Genomic DNA, 13,867 nt, shown 5'->3' with positions numbered 1-13,867 from the left:
CTGAACTGTAGCCGACCGATGTGACACAATATATCATGATAAAAAAAATAGAACTTTTAATCAATGGCACTAACTACTTAGTAGGTATCCACCACATAGATGGTGGACTCAACAGCTGATCCTTTGGTATAGTCCGCGCCAGTTAAATAGTCGCTCTTGAAGTTAACCACAAGACGCGTCGCAGTAGCATTTTTTAGGCGACAGTGGAGCGCGAGCGGAGCACATAAGCCCGCGCACCACGCCGTACCCCGCGTTCGCCATCTGCATTGGTGTAAGTGCTACATCCGTACACAACACACGAGCTCGCACTCGCATCTGACGCGACTATTTAACTACCGGGAACTATAGCCATATTCAGAGGAAGTGACGTATGAACGTTATTTCCTCTCGAAAAGTCTGAGTAGCTCTCAAGTCTCAAACAATCTCTAATTCAAGATTTGATTAAGTATTTAAGTATTTTCTGATCTAACTCTAAAGCTTTAAATCTTCCGAAGTAAAGCTAAAAGCGAAAGATGTGAACTCAGTGACTTCGTAAAGTATTACCTACTTAAAGTTTGGGCAATAACTTTAACTCCCGTCGTAATATCGTCCCCTGGGTGTTACACGATATTTCCCCCGTCCCCTGTCCCCTGTCCCCTGTCCCCTGGGTCGCGAACAATCGTAAAAACTCGCCAGTGAGACTGATGCGACTCATAACGAACTTTAACTTTGGCCATTACGTCACAACCGTTGGACCTCCATCATATTTTGTAGCTGAACCACTTTTGCCAATATCAGCCGAATATTATGTAGGAATACTTAATATTATTATTTCGCTCTTAAAACTCTTATTTTGTTCTAAAAATTCCCAACTAAATCAAACCTGGTGGGAGGCTTCGGCCGTGGCTAGTTACCACCCTACCGGCAAAGCCGTGCCGCCAAGCGATTTAGCGTTTCGGTACGATGCCGTGTAGAAACCAAAGGTGTATGGGTTTACTAAAAACTGCCATATGTCACGTATGAAAACAACGAGATTCCGATACTGACTGCTTTATTCATAAACACATCATATAGTGACGGTCGACACACATAATTTCTGTGACTACCTACATATTTCATACATATCCTTCCAGGTTAGCCCGCTTCCACCTTAGACTACATCATCACTTACCACCAGGTGAAATTGCAGTCACGGGCTAACTTGTATCGGAATATAAAAACCAACTAAATAGACCGTACCAACCAAACCAATACAATGTTTCTAGTTCAAATGCCATTCGACGCACAGAAAAAAGATACCTATTTCGAATAGTTACCCATTTCATATTTTATAAAACGTATTAAAAACGCAATTAATGCGACCTGATATTTGTAACATGTTGCTGGGGTACCATTGTTTACACCAAGAAACATTTTTGTAAAGTTTAGTTTAAGCTTACAGTTTTCGCTTAGTTCTAACAAAACAACTTTTAACCTTCAGAAATTTTTTAGTTAAGTTCTAGGACCAAATCCAAATTAGCTTTATACCGATTGAAGAAACGCTATATTTTTTTTGAAGCAGTAAGGCTGTAGAAAAACCTTAGTATTGGTAGTTAGTTGTCTGTACCCGTAGCCGTCAATTGCAGCATTTGTTTTTTAAGAGTTTGGTATCTACCAGCAGTACCAGCGCGTAGTAGTCATTTGCTAAAAATATAAAAGTACTCCGAAATATAAGTTAAACTGTGACAGTTAAGTGATATATCCCACGGTTACGACTGCTTCGGCACTGAAACCTTTATAGCAAGAAAAAGGCAGTTTAGTGGGAGAAATGAAACTCGATATATTTGGCAAGCTTTATTGTTTACTTTATGAGTATTCATGTAGCTTATAGTAATAAAAGGTTTATATTGTATAAAAGTGTAAAAATATATGAACTATCAAAATATAAAACATGGATAGAAATTGAAGCAGCGGCAGTTAGGAAAATAACGAGTTTTGAATATTATATTAATATCGTAGAAGTAGATAACATTAAAAATATCTTAGTTAAAGTTAAACTAAAGTTTTACACCTAAAGCTCTTTACTGGCCGAATATAAAATGAAGTTTATTAGATATAATTAATATTATGTAAATTATATATACGGAATAAAATTATCTAAAACTTGTATCACAGTTTCTAAAATTGTACGAAGTTGTTTGTAAAAATAAAACAAAAATACATTGTTTCTATAACAGCGAGGATTACATCACAGTCCGAATGAGTAATTTTGCTAAAATATAAAATATTGCACAAAAACTATATAAAACTTAACACGATTAATAAAAAAATACTACAAAACATATATCACAAAAAATACACAATTATAAAACTATAAAAGAAAATTTTATTATATTCTCGAAAGAAATAAAAATGTTAACATCAAAATAATATGACCTATGATATAATATGAACATGAACTACTTTACTGTATAAAACTAAAAGTGGCAGTGATTTAAAATATCTCAATATTTCTAAATAAGTAAATAGGCAACAATAAAAAACTTATTCTAATTAAGTAAATGAAAATAAGGTAAAGTACTGGCTCGCTAAACAGTCTATCGAAAAAAGGTTAGAAAATATGTTGGCAGTGAAGATAATTGGCATCAACGGATAAGAATGCAGTCTATCAACAAAAGTACGATAACCTTGGCAGACAAAAACAACAAACGCATTTTATCGATAACGACCTCACGATATAAAATACGTGTTTTGTTAGAAACTTTTTGCATTGTGCATAAACCAAGTTGAATATTTTAATAATTATTTGGATGTTTAAAATATTATTATGATCGAACAATTTCGTAATTTTGTAGAAGTCTACATTTATCAAATGCAAAACGACACATCATCGGTAATATTCGAAGGTTAAGAATTTATTGCATAAACATCGAAATATAATTCGAGTGGTCTCGCATCTAAAATGCAAATATATGCAAAACACTATACACGGGATTCTTAAAAGTGTTTTGTGCACTCGAGTGCAGACGCCTCAAGGTTTCTGGTGAGAGGAGATATTATAGGCATTAGAAGGGCACGCTTCACTAGTTAAGTTTGTTTATTTCGATTGGCCAATCGCACATGTTGAAACAAATTATTGTTCGACCACAATCTTGAGTATGAGTCTGCGAGATGAAAGGATAGGTGGTTTCACAAGATCGTGAAGATTGCGCAGCATCATTGCCCCAACGTTCAACGAGCGTTTCAGTCCGACCCCGAACTCCCAACTAGGTCAAGGTCAACTCGTCGGTAGTTCCTCCGACTCTCGGACGCCTGTTGGTAATCGTACGGCAGCAGACGATACTGGAGCGGCGCCGGTTGGTACTGAGGAGTCTGTTGTCGGTACTGTTGCAACTCCAACTCTAGAGCCCGACGTTGTTGTTCGTACAGCCGTTGTTGGTACAACAGATCTTGCGTCGATAGTCTCTGATCTAATAAATTTTGAGGCTGATATAAGTTTTGTTGGAACTGTTGATTATTCAAATATATTTTGGGGTTTCGCAATGCATGCTCTTGAACTTGTTGATTTATATAATTCAGCTGTTCTAATAGTTGATTTTCATCATAGGCACCTTCGTTTTGGGGTTGGGTTCCTTGAGTTTGATGATTATATACATGTTGATTCAACTGTTGTTGATTAAGTAACCGTTGTTGTTCTGAATTCTGGTTCTCCTCATTTTGGGACTGGACACTTCCTTGATCTTGTTGCTTATAGTTTTGACCTTCTGTCTCTTGGTGATTAGCGAAGCGTTCTTGTTCTATTTGTTGGTTTTGTTTCGACTGAACGCTTCCTTGACTTACATGATTATTAACATGCTGATTCAGCAGTTGTTGATTAACTAAGCGTTGCTGTTCCAGATTTTGATTTTGCTCATTCTGGGATTGAATACTTCCTTGCTCTTGCTGATTATAATTTTCACGTTCAGTCTCCTGATCTGCGAAGCGTTGCTGTTCTACTTGTTGATTCTGGTGGGATTGGATGCTTCCCAGAACTGATTGGCTAAACGCTTGCGACTCTACGTCTTGTTGGTTTTGTTGCTGGGTAGGCTCATTATGGACCTGGAACCTTCCTTGAATTTGTAGATTGTATCCCTGGGAATCTATCTGTTGTTGTTGATCGGGGTCAGTTGGGGTCTGGACGTCGGTCTCGAGAGGTCGGTCATAGGACTGCCGGTCGTCTTTGGACTGCTGCGTGGGATCGGCGAGGAGCTGGTGCTGCGGCGGGGTGAAGCTGTCGGCGCGGCGGTGCTGCGGGTGCGCCGCGGGGCGCTCCAGCGTCGCCGGGGGGCCGGGCCGGAGGTGAGGACGGTAGGTGGTGGCGTCGAGGCGCGCGAGGGGCTTGCGGGGGCGGGAGGGGGCTCGGGCTGGTGTCGCCTCGCCCACCAGCGCCTGGTTGCGGCTCTGCAACAGGAAACCCTGCTCAGTCCCGAGCGACAAGGATGGGTGATGGAAATGATTGTGATGTTGTGGGTGATTTGTTTGGATGATACAACTGCGATTTGGTACTCCTGATGTTAACGTACTAGCGCGCTTACGTGCTTTATACGACCCAGTCCACGGCCGAAATGGCAGATAACACTGATAAGACTGACAAATACAATAAATATATAGTTGAGTTTTGCGCACATTCAACATTTTTAATATCATGACGGACCCTAAGGCGTGGAATACTTTATCACAAAATATTGTGAGGGATAATTTAGTTCAGTGCTCGCATTATGTGGACCCTTGTTCTGGGCTCACACAACATTAGCCTCAAGTTAACGCGTCCTGACTTTAGAGCCGTCTTCAAATTCACGTTTTTATGCTTTTGCGTGGTTTTCAAACGACGCGCTAACTGTGGAGGCTGGACCGAAACCTCGTATTTCTGTAAACCTCCAAACAGGAAAAAGTGAAAAAAGTATATTTTTAGAAAAAGTAATTATTTAAGAAACTATAAAATTTAAAAATACCTAACCATAAAATTATAAAAGTTGATCTTATTTAAATGATATAAAAATAGTTTCAGTACTTTTGATTAAACCTTGAAGCAAGAAGCCGTGAGAAGCTGCCCAGTTCGACTACTCGTCTCGTGTTCACATTCACACGGCCACTGAAGATATAACAGTTCCTACTACAGCTGCCAACTCTCGCACATTCCTCGCTCGTATCTTTAATTCGCATCCCTTTCTTCAACGAGTACATATTGTACTAAAAACTTTGCTCCATTGACTCGTTTTCCAATCTAAGCCTAAGCTAAGTTATGAAAATCAATCGATGATATTGTTTCATATCATATTCAGATGAGTATGTAGCTAGCTACCCCGCTCGCACATTCCTAGCTCAAAAATAGATTAGATTACAATATCTAGATGCTAAATCTCAGAAGGCCGTCGATCTATCGAGATGGTTTTGATGAAGAAAGGTCAACAAAGATCGCTTGTGTGCAACTGTTGGCACTTGCGAGAAGTCCGTCACGAGTTGTCCGAGTGAACGGATGTTACACGCAATGTTTATCTGCTAAGTGTTTACAGACAGAGAGCCAGCGAGGGCCAGATCTTCGTTATTTTATAAAAACTTAGTTTCGCTGCGTATTGTCCCCAACACTGCAAGGAACGATTAGCGCATATGAAGTTTGAATCATGCTGGTTTTGGTACCAGGTAATAAAGGTATTTTTTATATTTTCTTGGAAATAGTATATGAAAGCACGTCATGCATTGCCAGTCACTTAGTGTCGTGGCAACCCCCTGCCAGACGCCCAAGACTTAATATAGTTAATACTTTAACGAAAGATTTTATACGCCTTTGTTACCTGTTATCTCCCAAAGTCACCATGATCCACACTTCATAGTCGCTGATCGTTCCTCCCTGTGTTGGGGACAATACGCAGAGAAACTTTCAGCTTTTATAAAATAACGAAGGTCTGGCACTCGCTGGCTCTTAGTCCATTACCGCTAGTGTTGCAGGAGCGAAAGGTGTTGTTTTGGCGGTTGTGCAATGATGTAATTAGATTTGGAGGCTGCCAGCTGTTGAGAATGTTTTGAGACGATGTGTTTTCAGATTGCTACAATAGCTATGGGAAGTAAGTAGGTATTTATATTTTATTAACCAACAATGCTTAGGAGCGTCGACTAAGTAACAAAACATTACAAATTCAAGAGTGAATAAGCATCTTCTAGACAAGCGCGCACCATCTTAGGCTTCATCATCCCTTGCCACCAGGTCTGATTGCAGCCAAGCGTTAGTCTATGATATAATTAAATTTAAAGAAATGAAAAACTACATTTACCGATACCACCCACAAACGCTAGTGCAAGTTGCATCCCCAAACAACATGAGATGTACCAAGAATTTGAATTTAATTTGTACGTCTGCCAAATAACATAATAAATATAATATTGTATGATTGACGAGTTCTCCAGCGTCGCCATACAACCCGTCTGTACGTCTGTACGTCTGTACGTCTGCACGGTCGGTGCTGCGCTAGAGACTAGTCGCCAGTCGGAGCAGCACTTCTGTGACGACCTCACGCGTCCGCAAACATTCGGGCCCGCCGCCGTGCGGTTGGATCTAGTCCAACCACCCTCCCCAGCTACCCCCCATCCCCCACCCCGACTCCTAGCTCCACTAAACGCGATTTAATTAAATTTACCACTGATATAAGAAGATCACACACTCCAAAAAATGAATAACGTGGAAGGAGGGTATTTCAGTTTTTATAAAACTCATATCCCTTATCGGTTCCCACACGGCATCGTACCGGAACGCTAATCGCTTGGCGGCACGGCTTCGACGCTAGGATGGTAACTAGCCACGCACGTGGCCTCCCGACTTCTAATTTCAAAGTTGTGTGAAGCCTAGTGTCCAGACTCTAGCTGTACATGGCCATTGGCCATGGTAGACTATACCAACTGTAGGTACCAACCCCTTCTCATTCTGACAGGAGATCCGTGGTCAACAACGGGCAAGCGATGAGTTAATCACGATGAAGTTAAAAAATTGAATGGATATTCTTTTCCTGTGATTACATTATGATATCAACGATCCCCCCTCTCCCCCGGAGCCGCGTCGCTGCACTCTCAGTCGAAAGGGGGAGCTCTAATGACCTATCCTTTGAAAAAAATGTTCTGTTCACTTGAATGGACCTCTATTTACCAGTCCTTTCCTCTCACTCACAAGCCAGCATTTATTCCATTTTTCATTTTTATTTAATTTAATCTTAACCTAGTTACCAATGGCGACCGTGCCGCGAAAGCCGCGATAGCCGCGATAGCCGCGATAGCCGCGATAGCCGCGATAGCCGCGATAGCCGCGATAGCCTAGGCGTTAACCTGGCCGCCTCTTGTTCGGAAGGTCGGGGGTTTGATCCCGGGCACACACCTCTAATTTTTCGGAGTTGCATATGTACGTTTAGAGAAATTAAATATTACTTGCTTTAACGGTGAAGGAAAACATCGTGAGGAAACCTGCATGCCTGAAAGTATTCATTCTGAGAGAAGACCCGTGCTCAGTAGTGAGCCGGCGATGGGCTGATGATAATGACGTCACCAGGTTAGATCGTATGTCACGGGCTGTCATCGTATAAGCAAAAATTCCAAATGAAATATTTTTGCTTGAGATAAGCATAACCGAAGTACTGCAATTATTTCCTCTAATTATATTATATTCTTACATACCACAACTTTCCATAACTTACAATGTCACTACTTATATAATTATTTACTTAGCCACGCGGGGTAATTCACTAAGTCAGTGTCTAACGCTGAATGATAGCCACCGAACTCAATTGACATTGGTCAGCTCTACATTGCTTCTTCACTGTGTGATATTACAACGATTTTTTGTAAAAAATCTTCAATGGATTAAAAATAAATGTCAAATGAAGCCGGTAGCTATAATTCAGTGTTAGACACTGAGTTGGTGAATCAGTTGGCTGAACCGAACACTGCTTTTGATCTCAGAGCTAGGACCTTAACACAATTTAATAACAAGTTATTTAAATGTTAAAAGATTTTCGATAAATAAAATAAGCATTCATTGTTAATCACAGGTGTTAAGTTATTCGATAAAATATAAATGGTAATAATAACAATATGTCGAATAATAATGTTATATCAATAATTCAGTGTTAATTAATAAATGCTCACAACGAGCTGATGTATGGACGGCCGTCGGCCGTGTGCCAGATAACAGATTAATGTAAACAGTAAACAGACGCGAACAGTTCGTATAGGTATAGTACCCGCAGTCCGCACTGCCCCCGCGCCAACCCGCTGCGGGCGAGCGCGCGTAGCATGCGGGTGCGCGGGGCGTCCTCCCCGCCTCATACCCCGATCGCCATCACAATCTGTCGCGGACTATATAAATAGTCTTTCGTCGGCCTTAATAAATAGGCTGCATTGAGATCAAAATTATCTGATTTTTAGGGTACCTAAAAAGCCTAAGTAGCCTAGTGGTTAAGACGTCCCCTATTTGGGAGACCGGGGGTTCAATCTCGGGCACAAATATTTCTTCATTTTCTCCCGAAAGCCTTTCATATTTAACTTGAAAAATTACGGGGTTTCATACAAACACACATCCTCTATTTAACCTCCTTGGGGGTAGAATGTCTAAAAACCCTATAACACGTATACTTATTTCTTTTCATTTTTAACCAAAAGCCTAAAAAACAATTTTCGTGAATCTACCTTTAAAAATGACAGACTTTTAAAATACAAACTTTCATTCCTTATTTAAGGTCCTTAGACGTAGAATTTCCAAAAAATCTTTCTTAATAAACGCCTACATCATAAAAGGCACCTAGGTAAAATTTCAAGTTTCCAACCCCAACGGCTTAGGCTATGCGTTAATTTCTCAGTCAGTCAGGACAAGTCTTTTTATAGATACCTAAACTAGGTGATGTCCGCGACTTTGTCCGCGTGAATTTACGTTTTTCAAAATTCCGCGGGAACTCTTTTATTTTCCGGGATAGAAAATAGCCTATGTGTTAATCCAGGGTATAATCTATCTCCATTCCAAATTTTAGCCAAATCCGTCTAGTAGTTTTTGCGTGAAGGAGTAACAAACATACACACACATACAAACTCTCGCCTTTATAATATTAACATAAATACTAAATTCGATGACCGTTTGTTATTTCAAACCGAGTGACAATTTGAAATTTGAATCATAACAAAAAGGTTATTGACATGAACTGCTGCAACAAAGCACAAAGTTAATAGTTACTACTAATTTTGCCCAGTGCTCCTATAGTTGTGATGGACTAGTGGTACTACGGTCGGACATTCTATAATAAACATTGGTTTTCGTCGTGGTTCAAATCCTCGACTGGTTCCTTCAAGTTTTGCAACTTTTTTATTTTATTTTTTATTTTTGTTTCTCTTTACCGTACACGTGATACATACCTACTTGTAATAATGGAAGAAAAAGTGATTATAATAAATGAATTTTTAACATTTTTGCAAAACAAAATAGAAATTATTGATGAGCTAAGCATCATTCAGATTTGTACAACAAACTTTACTGTGGAAGAAATTGACTCAGGGAAGACGGTGCTGTTTAATGCCTTGGCGTCAGAAGGCGTTAAATATATTCAAAGAAAAGGGGAGGATAAAGTAAAGAAAAATATAAAGGACATAATAAAGGTACTTAAAGAAACAGATCCAGCAAGACAACCTACATTTGTAGCACAAAATCTTAATAAATTACCGCCGGTCTCCTTTGATCATGTTGACGTCACGCGCCTGCTCAAAGACATTGTTTTCTTAAAAAACGAACTGCAATCCCTACGTACTGACTCTGTGACAAAATCTGAGATGATACTATGGCAGACGAAAATTAGTTCCGATATTACGAACTTAAAAAATATGACAAAGACCGATCGCCAAAATAGTCCGGGGCAAAATGTACAATCAAGTAAACAAAGGGCACCACAACATAATATTAATATTATGCATAAAAAGTGCATTTTGGAAACAACAAACGACTCGGGGACGTGCGATGCGCTGGCCCCGGTTCTCGACGAGTGTACCTACGTACCGAGCTATCGTGATATTACACGGATGAATACAAGTGCATCGGTGCCGATGACCCAGGGAAATCTGGAAAGTAATAATGCACTCTGTACGGATGACAATGGTTTCACGCTAATTGAACGTAAAAAATATAAATATAGAAAAGCCAACATGCGTGGTTCGCTCGCGAATAGTGGACATATCCAAGTAGCGGAATCGCTCTGTTCCATTTATGTATCTCGAGCGAAAACGACTGTCACAGAAGAAGATATTAACGACCATATTTTGGAAAGGGGACAGAAATGCATTAGTGTGGAAAAGTTAAAACAGAATCATACAACTGCTTTCAACTCGTTTAAAATTGTAGTTACAGCAAACAATTTGGATACGTTTCTAGATGCTAATTTCTGGCCTAAGGGATTAGTATATCGCCGATTCCGAGATCGCCCTGTATCCCACGCAATTAATAAACAAATTCATGGTTGATAAACCCACTAAGATAATAAATAAAAATAGAGAGCAAAAACCTGTCAATAACGCGAAAGGTAACATTGTCCTTTCGTCGTTTAATTGTAAATCTTTAAAGAGGTCCGTGCAACATGTCCACAATTTATGTACTGAATCTGACATAATCGCATTGCAAGAGACGTGGCTTTTGCCCCACGACCTTAATTATGTACACAGTATACATAACGAATTCGGATGTACGGCAAAGTCTTCTGTTGACACATCAGCAGGTATCCTGCGAGGAAGACCTTATGGTGGACTAGCATTAATGTGGCGTAAGTCTAAGTTCCACAATGTATCGGTGATTGAGTGTTCGAGTGATAGAATTGCAGCGATTCGTATTAATATTGGTGAGTGCGTTTTTGCTGTTTTTACGGTGTATATGCCGACAGATAGTGACGAAAATCTGCCAAGTTTTACAGATTGTCTAGCTAACATGAGTTCAATCATAGAAGTAAATAATCTGACAAAAGTGTACATTCTAGGAGACTTTAATGCCCATCCTAATACACGGTTTGGTTCTGAACTAGTGTCATTTTGTAAGGAGCAAGAATTAATATGTGCCGATTACGAGTTACTGAATATCAACTCGGACACTTACACTTTTGTGAGCGACAGTCATGGCAGTCGTAGGTGGCTGGACCACTGTGTCACTACCAAGTCCGCACGGAGCACAGTAGAGTCAGTGGAAGTTATGTATGGGGTTTACTCATCTGATCATTTACCTATGCGCATAGTGTGCAACATGGGTGACATACAGGGGAGTCCTGCTGCCTGTGATAACATGAACAGTAAAAATACTTACGATTCCAACTCTTTTGATAGAATTCGTTGGAATAAACGCGATGCTAGTGAGATAGATTTCTACTTTAATTATTGTAATTCTAAACTTAAGGATTTAAATGATTTTTATTGTGATAAATGTATAAACAAAGAACAATGTGATAAAAGAACTGAACACTGTAAATATATTAACGATTTGTACATAAGTATAATTAATATTCTTCAAACGGGCGCTATTATTGCTTCTAGTTTGCGTCCCGATGGACACAGTAAGCGTAAGCGTAAGCATATCATTGGATGGAATTTTCATGTAAATGAAAGTCACAAAAATGCACAAGTTTATTATAAAAGTTGGTTGTTAGCGGGCAAACCTGCCTCTGGGCCAATTTATAATAATATGTATGAAAGTCGAAAAATGTTTAAGAATAAATTAAATTGGTGCCAACGTAATGCAGAAGCGATTAAATTAGATATACTAGCGACACATAAAAGAGATAAAAATTTTACAAAATTTTGGAATGCAACTAAAAAATTCAATTGCAAACAAAGCCTGCCAGTGATGGTCGAAAACGTGCAGAAACCTGAGGAGATAGCCAACCTTTTTGCCAAAAAATTTAAACTGGAACCTTTAAACATAGATTTATTAAAAGATGGAACAAATGTTACACCCTCAAATTCAAATTTAAGAAATAATGTTGTACAGTTTACACTAGTAGATTTAAAAAATGCCATCAAACAAATTAAACGCGGTAAAGCACCAGGTCACGACAATTTGAGTATAGAACATGTCGTATGTGCGGGAAATGTTCTGTACTCAAAGCTATGTACCTTATTTAATATGTGTGTTAAATATTCATACCTACCTGCTGACCTTATGAAAACTATAGTTGTTCCAATAGTTAAAAATAAAACTGGTGATTTATGCGCTTTTACTAATTACCGGCCCATCTCCTTAGGTACTGTAATAGGTAAAGTTTTAGAAAGAGTGCTGCACCCTGAACTGCAGAAAAACATAAGTATTGATGATGCTCAGTTTGGCTTCCGTCCTGGTCTCTCGACAGACTCAGCTATCTTTAGTCTCAAACATACAGTGCAGTATTACACTCAACGTAATACATCCGTTTATGCATGTTTTCTAGACCTGAGCCGCGCATTTGATCTAGTAAACTATGATGTCCTTTGGAACAAATTGCATGCGGCTCAGGTCCCGAATGAGATGGTGAGTCTGCTGAGGTACTGGTACGGGGGTCAGATTAACCACGTAAGATGGGGTGATGCAACTTCTAGTGGGTATAGGCTAGACTGCGGGGTTCGCCAAGGTGGGCTTACCTCTCCGGACCTTTTCAACGTCTATATCAATGACCTGATATGTGAGCTCAGGGGCACCAGGATCGGCTGTCATCTAGGAAATGTTTGTGTGAACAATCTTAGCTATGCGGACGATATGGTGCTCCTGAGCCCCTCGATTAGTGGACTCCGAAAATTACTTTCGATCTGTGGTCGATATGCAAAAGATCATGGGTTGAAATACAATGTCTCTAAATCAGAAATGATGGTATTTAGATCGGGAAAGGGACCGGAGAGGGTGCCTCCGGTTTATCTGGAGGGTTCTGCGGTTCGGGAGGTGCAACAATTCAAATATCTGGGGCATGTTCTCACTGGTGACCTCAGGGATGACTTAGATATAGAAAGAGAGAGAAGAGCCCTCTCGGTTCGGTGTAACATGCTTGCCCGCAGATTCTCTAAGTGCAGTAAAGATGTGAAATTGACACTATTTCGTGCATATTGTCAGTGTTTTTATACCTGTCAATTATGGACGAAATATAAAAGAGCAACAATGAACACCATTAGGGTGCAATATAATGACGCATTTCGCATCCTAATGAGATTGCCAAGGTACTGCAGCGCGTCAGGCATGTTCGCCGAGGCGAGAGTCAGTGACTTCTTCGCCATTATTCGTAATCGTGTAGCCTCTTTCTGGGATAGAATACGACAATCCAATAACGTCATACTTGAGGTTATAGGTGGGCATATGACCGGTCAGATATTCGATCACTGGCGGCGTGTGCATCGGGACGCGAATAAGAAGTAGAAGTAAGATTTTACTTCTACTTCTTGAACATCAAGCAATATTTTAGTTATTTTAATTTTAATTTTAATTTTAATTTATATTAATTTCTTTATTTAGTAGGTATTTTATTATAATGTATAATGTATAATTTGCTGGATTTATATCTGAAAATAAAGATTTATTTATTATACCTAAATGTACCTAGGTATGGAAACTCATGACACAGCAATGAAGAATACGATGTAGAAAGAGATAAAATACCAGGAGCATAAGACGTCATCAGTCATCTCCTATTATTTTTATCTCTATGGTCACCACAATATAAAAGTAAAGGTAGGTACACACCTGTGGAGACACGCCGAGCATCTTGAGGCTGGGCGGCACGTTCGCGAGCACGGCGCGCGGCAGCGCCACGTGGCCGAAGTTGACGGTGAAGGCCTCGCACCAAACCGCGAAGTGCCCGATGTCGAATACTGTCAGCTCCTGGGGAAAAGGAACCATGATCATCAACATTAT

At 39.8% G+C, this 13,867-nt stretch overlaps 1 protein-coding gene across 1 annotated transcript in view; it reads right to left on the bottom strand.

The window, feature by feature from the left end:
• Positions 1–13,867, bottom strand: part of LOC117993369 (protein Skeletor, isoforms D/E-like) — a gene marked incomplete at its 5' end in the record, with an annotated part of 64,935 nt that overhangs the window by 20,001 nt on the left and 31,067 nt on the right. Inside the window, one exon of the mRNA XM_069506740.1 lies at positions 13,697–13,834. Coding sequence (XP_069362841.1) covers positions 13,697–13,834 — 138 coding nt within the window. The remainder of the gene's footprint in view (positions 1–13,696; positions 13,835–13,867) is intronic.

The sequence above is a fragment of the Maniola hyperantus genome, chromosome 24 (assembly GCF_902806685.2).
Source record: "Maniola hyperantus chromosome 24, iAphHyp1.2, whole genome shotgun sequence".
Taxonomy (NCBI): domain Eukaryota; kingdom Metazoa; phylum Arthropoda; class Insecta; order Lepidoptera; family Nymphalidae; genus Maniola; species Maniola hyperantus.
This window is presented reverse-complemented; position numbering and strand designations above follow the sequence as displayed.